Source organism: Cucurbita maxima, unplaced genomic scaffold, assembly GCF_002738345.1.
Source record: "Cucurbita maxima cultivar Rimu unplaced genomic scaffold, Cmax_1.0 Cma_Scf00020, whole genome shotgun sequence".
Taxonomy (NCBI): domain Eukaryota; kingdom Viridiplantae; phylum Streptophyta; class Magnoliopsida; order Cucurbitales; family Cucurbitaceae; genus Cucurbita; species Cucurbita maxima.
In genome coordinates this window covers 2,956,925-2,964,802 of record NW_019272036.1, presented here as the reverse complement: position 1 = coordinate 2,964,802, position 7,878 = coordinate 2,956,925, and the positions used below count along the sequence as shown (strand labels likewise).

The 7,878-nt window shown below is 35.9% G+C and overlaps 3 protein-coding genes across 4 annotated transcripts; 1 reads left to right on the top strand and 2 right to left on the bottom strand.

Moving 5' to 3' along the window:
- Positions 1 to 502: 502 nt before the first annotated feature.
- On the bottom strand, positions 503 to 2,206 carry LOC111494457 (trihelix transcription factor ASIL2-like). Its single transcript, XM_023144404.1, has one exon. The coding sequence runs from the start codon at positions 1,935 to 1,937 to the stop codon at positions 819 to 821; it is 1,119 nt and encodes a 372-aa protein (XP_023000172.1). The 5' UTR covers positions 1,938 to 2,206; the 3' UTR covers positions 503 to 818.
- A 1,506-nt stretch (positions 2,207 to 3,712) lies between these two features.
- Positions 3,713 to 5,604, top strand: LOC111494313 (acyl carrier protein-like). Of its 2 annotated transcripts, none has more exons than XM_023144227.1 (4): positions 3,713 to 4,004; positions 4,107 to 4,199; positions 5,210 to 5,329; positions 5,421 to 5,604. In XM_023144227.1, the coding sequence occupies exons 1-4, from the start codon at positions 3,903 to 3,905 to the stop codon at positions 5,547 to 5,549; spliced, it is 444 nt and encodes a 147-aa protein (XP_022999995.1). In that variant the 5' UTR covers positions 3,713 to 3,902; the 3' UTR covers positions 5,550 to 5,604. The 2 variants fall into 2 exon arrangements, with proteins under 2 accessions (XP_022999995.1, XP_022999994.1); XM_023144226.1 differs by having other exon boundaries at positions 5,409 to 5,604.
- Positions 5,605 to 5,682: 78 nt separating this feature from the next.
- Positions 5,683 to 7,142, bottom strand: LOC111494315 (dormancy-associated protein homolog 4-like). Its single transcript, XM_023144231.1, has 3 exons — positions 6,648 to 7,142; positions 6,399 to 6,477; positions 5,683 to 5,962 (listed from the first exon to the last, which is right to left on the bottom strand). Exons 1-2 carry the CDS (start codon positions 6,904 to 6,906, stop codon positions 6,401 to 6,403), a joined length of 336 nt encoding a protein of 111 aa, XP_022999999.1. The 5' UTR covers positions 6,907 to 7,142; the 3' UTR covers positions 5,683 to 5,962; positions 6,399 to 6,400.
- Positions 7,143 to 7,878: the final 736 nt, after the last annotated feature.

The following is a 7,878-nucleotide window of genomic DNA, read 5'->3' as shown; positions in this document are numbered from 1 at the left end:
AAAAAAAAAGGCAGGCAGGCAGGCAGGCAGGCATTGAGTGTAGAGAAATGAAATGACTTTGGTTCACTTTAATATAAAACCTAAAATGCATAGCGCTTTCTCACATCATCCCACTTGGATTTGATTTGATCTTATCCGAACTTAATATATATTGTTGACAAGGAAAAAAAAGATCATAGTATCAGATTCAACAACCAGACAACCAATCTATCTTTCTTATCATCGCATGCTTTTCTACATCAAAACAAATCCCAAAAGAATAGTTTATTCACTTCAAATCTCATCTGCTAACTGATTTGCAGGTTAATCTAAATAAATGAGATGATCAGAGCGACTGTTTTTGTCATACAAAGTCAGGGCATGATTTCTCCTAATCATATTCTGTTTGAATCAGTTGATGACAAGTGCATCTCTGCAAATTCAGAATCTGGGCTGACCCCAAATTGGCATCATCTTTATCATTTAATTACCAAAAAGGAGTAGTAGAGGGAAGGAACAGTCATTGATTCCAAACTGGATTTACTTTGATTCATCATTTTGTTCTAATTAACAGGGATTTTACTGAGAAACTATTTGCAACATGAAGGTGTGATTGATTATATAATCAATGAGGAAAACTAAAAGTAGGTGATTACGATGACGATGAGGATGACTTCTAATGGGTAACAGACTGACTACTGACCACTAAGGCTTTGAACATCTTGATGAAGTTAATTTAGGAGAGAAAATGATAAATTTGGATACAGATAAGTAAGTAAACTGGCAGGATTACCATTTCCAAAGATGAGAAAGGTATTACCTAATTCTGCAAATCTCATCTAGTTGCTGCTTTCGCTGTTACTGTGGTTGTTGTTGTTGTTGTTGTTGCTACAATGGTGATTACCAGCAGCCACAACTCTTCTCCCATGTTTGAGCTGCGAGATCTCCAATTGAGTTTTCATAAAGAATTGCATTCTTTGCAGTTCCAGATCCTTGGCGAATTTCATCCTCTGCTTCTCCATTTCCACCACTTGCTGCAGCTTTGAGCTCTCTGCTTGTTCATACGCTTCCCCAAATTTCAGTATTGCTTCAGTTAATTTGCTCACAGCATTTCGCCATCCCTTTTCTCTCGATCCGCTCCTTCCCTTTTCCGTCTTCCCCATTTGCCCTAAATTTGGATTCACCACTTCCTTCTGAACCCTAGCGCTCTTCCTCCGGTAATTTCCTAGCCTGTAACTATCGCTCGAAGTTGGGGATGTTTCTCTCTCGGAGCCTGAGGAATCGGAATCCGTTCGAGGCCGCTTGTGGAATTGGACCTTCTGAGCTTTTTGCCCCTTTTGTTGCTGTTGATGATTGTGATTATGATGAGCCTGGTATGGAATCAGCGGTCGATTCACTACAGGAATCCCTAGAGGAACTTTCTGGTTCTGTAGAGGCGGATTTACAGTGGTGGCTACACCTGCGCTAGAAACAGGATTCTTGGAAGCCGGACCGATCAATTGATCCAATCTATCATAAAATGGCCACTTACTGGGCCCTCCTCCAGCACTAATCTTAGCCTTCTCAGTCTTATACTTCTTCTTCACGGTATCAATCCGATTCTTGCACTGAATATCAGTCCTCGGTATCTTCGTATAATCCTCTCTACTACTCACAATATCAGCCACCTCTTTCCAGTGCTTCTGCTTCAAATTCCCTCTACTCAGTTCCAAATACCTCTCTCCCCAAGCATCAATCAGCACCGACGTCGCGCCTTCGCTCCAACAATCCTCTCGTCCACCTCCGCCGCTCCCGCCGCCACTACCTTTGGATTGTTGATTCGGCAGAGCCAACGTTATGGTATTCTGAGAAGGAGGCGTAGGAGGAGGAGGCGCCGCCGCAACCGTCACGGTAATCCGGCCGTTGGAGATCGGAGAAGCCGGAGATCCACTCGACTGAATCTCATCGTCGTCCTTCATGGAATCTGGTCCAATCGCGAACAAAAGGTCACCACCGATCCGGAAATGTTACGCACCGATCTGGCCACTAGATTTTGATACAGCTGTGATATTGGTTCACCGGTGCATGCGAATCGGTCGGATACATTCATGAACCGAACATATGCCGCCGATCTGGGAAGCGAAGGAGCGATTTGAGAGAGGGAGAAAAGGGGATTAGGGTTAGGGTTTGGGAATTGGGATCGGGGTTGACCGGAGAAAATGGTATAGTTTTCTGTAAGAAAAAATGGGGGGCGTTTAATTTGGTTGACGCAAAAAACCGAGAGAGAGAGCGGAACTGACGGCGTCGGTGAGGGAGTAATTGAGCGAGGGGACACGTGGCGCAATTTAGGAATTAATGGATAACGTGGCTGGAGGTGATTGGTTGTAATTTGTACCGGGAGTGACCGTGATGACGCTGCCGGCATAGCCTCGGGTAGGTAGTCCATCGCTGTTCTTATGTGGTACGATTAATATTTTACTAAAAACTCCAATAATGTCCTGTTATTACCATTTTACCCTCCCACCGGCTGACCTTTACCAATTACGACCCCGGAATAGATGTCCAAGTCCTTTTTTATTTTAAAAAATATATATAACTTTCTAGTTTCGTAAATAATTTTCATTAATTTTATTAAAATACAAAAATTAATTTTCAAAATTTCATTAATACTTTTAAATTTTTCAAAAAATTTCAAAAATACCTTAAATTTAAAAAATTTAACATTTGACCTAAATACCACGTTTTATAAATGTAAAAGAAATTGATGTTATTTTTAAAAATTTATGGATATTTTTTAAATATAGCACTAATTATAAATGTATTTTTAAACTTTTTAAATTAGTTTATGGATATTAATGTATTTTTAAATTAGTTTAGGAGTATTTTTAGATAAAGTAAAAATTTCATAGGTATTTTTATTAATTTAACTTATTATTTATATTTATATTATAATTGTTTTTTCTTTAAAACACTATATTCTAAAACCTGTTTTGGTTTTATCTATATATTTTTAAATGTTTAAATTTAATCCTATAATTCATAAAGTCTCTCAAAATTAGTGGCAATTAATAATGAGAAATTTAATTAAATAGGAACTGAGTTTTTTCTTAAGCAAAAGTAAGATTTATTTGAAGTTTTATTAAAAGTGTTGAAATTAAAATAGAACAAATTGGCAACTATGGAGACGAACTTGTGTGTTTAAATTATTATATTTTGATTGTTGAATTAAATAACCATTTGGTCTCTATTTTGGCTATTTGTTTCCCAACTATCTTGTTTTCTTGTTTTTTTATTTTATGTTTTTTTAACGTTATCTACTTTTTAAAACCCACATTTAAAATACTAAATAAATTAGTTTTATAAGCTTGGTTTTTCCCTAAGAATTCATATTTAGTTCACAAAAATGGTAAAAAAAAAAAAAAAAAACATTCAAGAACCGACTTGACTTAGCTTTTAACATTATCGTACTTGTAGTTAATTAACTATAGAAGGTGTAATTTTAAATATAAACACGTTTTCTTAGTACACTAATATGAAAAGAAGTGTGATATCTCAAGGAAGGAGAACTAAACACACTAAGGAAACATTTTTCTTTCTACCAGACGCATTTTTAAGCTTAAAGTCTTGAAGGTAAGCCTAAAAGAAAAATCTCAAAGAAGACAATATAGCTAGCAGTGGATATAGGCCGTTACAAGAAAATTCAAACATTTAATATTTTATGTTAATTAAGTTGTACGAATAAAGAGGTAATGAATATTTAATTTGTAAATGTGTTTATGTTAAAGCAAAGGGATTGAGAGGTCCGCTGTGAAGAGAGGAGAATCATAGAAGCATCCGCCAAACAAGGCCTTCGTTATCATCCAATTCTTTGAAAGAACCCTTCTTATTTTATAAATACCTCTCTTTTTCACCTTCCATTGCATTCATCTCATCTCATTACCGACATGTCGTCCCTTGCTTCGTCTCCTCTTCTCGCGACGCTTGCCTCGACGACATCGACAAGTAGCTGCACTGCTTGGCATTTGCGCAATAGTCTGTTTGCCAGAGTGAGTCTTCTCTGGTCAAGTTATTACAAGTTGTTTTTCTTTTAAGGAATTTTCAGTTTCATTCCAAAATTGGTCATTTAGGTAAGTTTGTTTTGTGAGCAGAGGGTGTTTCCCAGCATCCAAATGGCAAAGCCTGCGAGAGGAGGACTATACCAACTTCCAACCTACTTCAAATCAAACATTTCCTGCTCCCTTGTACCTTCCTTACACTCTTTACTTTATTTTCCTATGCTAAATTATATCCAGTCGTTCCAAAAAAAAATTCTAAAACAATAGATTCAATGCAAAATATGTTAAGAACTACAACTCTAAACCTAAGCAATGACGTGATATTGTCCACTTTAGGTATAAGCTTTGTGGCTTTACTTTTGGTTTCCACAAAATACCTCAACCCTTTAATTAGCCAGTGTGGGATTCCTCTCTCAGTAATCGTCAACAATCCTCCCTCGAACAAAATACACCATAGAGCCTCCCTGAGACCTATGGAACCTTCAAATAGTCTCTCCTTAATCGAGGCTTGACTCCTACGGAACTCTCGAACAAAGTACACCCTTTGTTCGACACTTGAGTCACCTTTTGACTATACCTTAAAGGCTCACAACTTCTTTGTTGACATTTAAGAATTCTATTGACATATTTAAATTATGGACACGACTCTTATACCATGTTAGAAAGCACAAACCACCACATTAGTATGATATTGTCCACTTTCAACATAAAATTCGTCCCTTTGCTTTTGGTTTCCCAAAAGACCTCGTACCAATGAAATATTTCTTACTTATAAACTCATGATCAACCTCTTAATTAGTCGATGTAAAACTCCTCTTCCAACAATCCTCGACAAAATAGACCTTTTATTTTCAAAATTATCACTTTCTAGGTTGTTGTACAGAAATGCATTTCAAATATATCTTATAATTATTAAAAAAGATATCAGCAAATAAGCTTTTTCTATAAAAAATAAAAAAAGACCACACGAAAAAGTAACCAAAACTTCCTTATTGATGAGATATAAAATTGTGTATTAACTGTTACCATAATTATTGGACACATAATAGAAGAAAAATAATTCAATTTCATAAGCAAAAAAAGGAAGATAAATTTGTTTGAAAATTTTTAAACAAGAAAAAACAAGTGGAAGACAGCTAAAAGAAACGGTTGAATTTAAGTAGTGAAAATTGAGATGGGTGTGTAAAAATGGGCAGGCACAACCAGAGACAATGCAAGTTGTTCAAGAAATAATCGCCAAGCAACTCTCTCTGGAACTAAGCGCAGTGATCCCTCAAACAAAATTTTCTGAATTGGGAGCTGATTCTCTCGACACCGTGAGTCAACTCAAAATTTTAAACCAACAGCTAACAATCAAAAGCTAAGAAAAACTATAATTCATAACTCACATTAAAGGAATACTTACAGGTTGAGATCATGATGGGTTTGGAAGAGAAGTTCGGAGTGTCCATTGGAGAAGGCGGAGCCGAGGGCATCTCGACGGTTCAAGACGCTGCCGATCTGATTGAGAAAGTCAAGACATCCTCTGCAAGTTAAACCAAGCTGCAACATATCCCAGTAATTTTGCATTTGAGTTTGTTATGTTTTGTTCATCAGTAATTCATCTGAGCTGTTTGTGGTTCAAAACTGATTCAAAGTGACATGAAAACCAAAGAAAGAAGAGTTTTAATCCAAATGCAATGATATTATATGTTATACACACATAATTCACAAATGTATTGTTATAAATTATTAAGAACAAACAGAACCAAGAAATCCGTGCTCCCTTTCTGGGCAGAATATTTAACGCCAAGGGGTGGATTGAATATCTGTAGCTGGATCAGTTGCCATTATATACAAAGATATAAATAAATAAATACACTCAGATACATACATTTATAAGTTATATAAAATTATTTGGATGCTTCCCCTTCAATAATCGATGTCATAAGACTGTGTTAATCGAGATCCTGCATCATATGCAAAGGCTAAACATTAATCTTATATGTCGTCTCCATTAGAATTCACAAATAAATAGAGCACTTTTGATGCCTCTATCAACAACCTTGACTCTACAATTCCTTTTGAAAACTACAGAATCTCAATGAAACAGATTTTATTATTTGTATTCCTTACAGAGAACCAGAAGGATCGTTCACTTAGTAACTCAAGGATTTTCACATTACAATTTCCTCTCATTAGATTATGAACTAATATATTTCATACTGTATGATTCAAAAAGCATGTGTTCAAAGAGGAATGCATCGATTGAAACCTTGTCCTATTAAGTCTTACTTCGATCAAGATGAAGAAATGATGCATGCAAATCCGTGAATAGTAGATATGCAAATTGTTTGTCTGTGAACGAGAGATCGGTGAATGAAAAAACTAAAAGTAACTCATTACTTCTAACCGTCTTGTTCCAATGATACAGCCGACGATTTTCTCCATGCAAGTCTCTTCGGATTACCTTCTGGCGTCCCAGCTGCACGGAAGAGGAGAAACAAAATTACACATACTACAAACAGGTCCAATGTCCGAATAAATTACACATATTACGCATGTAGTTTCCGTGTGCAATATATAAAAATCTCTGAATACAAATATATCCAATTAAACGATGGATCTAATCGATCCGAAAACTGAAAAGCTCACGAGTAGGAGGAGTCTGCGGAGAGGATTCTCCAGCGAGCAAATCAATCATCCTTCTACTACGATAATCCGAGTTACTCCTGAAATCCGAGTTACTCCTGAGAATGGTGATGCTCCGAGTTACAGGAATATCTTTGGAAATCTTAACCGGAGGCGATTCCGCGGCCGAAAGCGAATCATACTTGCGAAGCTTTCCAAGGCCGGTATCTGGCGTAGGGCCTGCAAGCGTTTCATCCCATAGCTTGTGAAGAAAAGTATTCATGATTTTCTCTGCAGCAAGAGATCAAAACACGAAACCAAACAAATATACGAAATCGAATGTTCTCTGAGAATTTTGTGGATCCAAACTGAAAACAACTGGAAAATGCAGAAATGGAAACAGCTACTGAATGAGATGCGGAAGAGGAAGAAAACCAGAATCGAAAACGTAACGAAGGAGGAAGGATTTTCTAGGGTTCTATCCTGTCCACCACAAGAAGATTTGGGGGAAAAAAAAGGAGGGAAGGTTGGAAGAAGAACGAAGGTCGATCAGGGTCGGGCTTTTATAGGTGTGCTTTATTCAAAAGGGAGATCTTAATTTCTAATTTCTTTTTGAATTTTTTGCTTTTTTTTCTTACTAAATATATATTATAGTTAATAATTAAGTGCTTCCTAAATTTAATCTAACTATTTAATTGTGTTTATCCTTGAATTTGTCCAATTCTAATTATGGACAAAATGTCGTATTTGAGTGTGTTGAACTATTTATAAATAATTAAAAAAATAAAAAAAAATTGATATTTGAATTTTATGAAGTTTTAGTTATTAGTGTACCTGTATTTGGAATAAAATAGGTTTTTTAAAAAAATTAATTATATATAAAAAAAATATTGATAACCAAACATAACCGTGGGTTGAGTTGAGTTGTGAACTCTATTCATGTTTTTCGAATTACTAACCTAATTCATTCAAAATTTTACCGATCGTGAAACACCATGAGCAGATGTTGAGGTTCATAATTCAAAATAATTTTTTATTTATTTGCTTATCGCTAATTGTCAAGGGAAAGAAAGATATTGTTCTCTCTAAGCTTATCGAGTACTACAAATACTGTGATACTTGAGTATGAGAGGGGTATATAAATGAACCGATACCACATTCGAATAAGAGTGATTTTAAGGAGGAGGATAAACCGCTGAAAGGGTTCGTGTTGATCTGTGAGTGAGAATGTTTGCTTAATCTCCCACATCTAAAT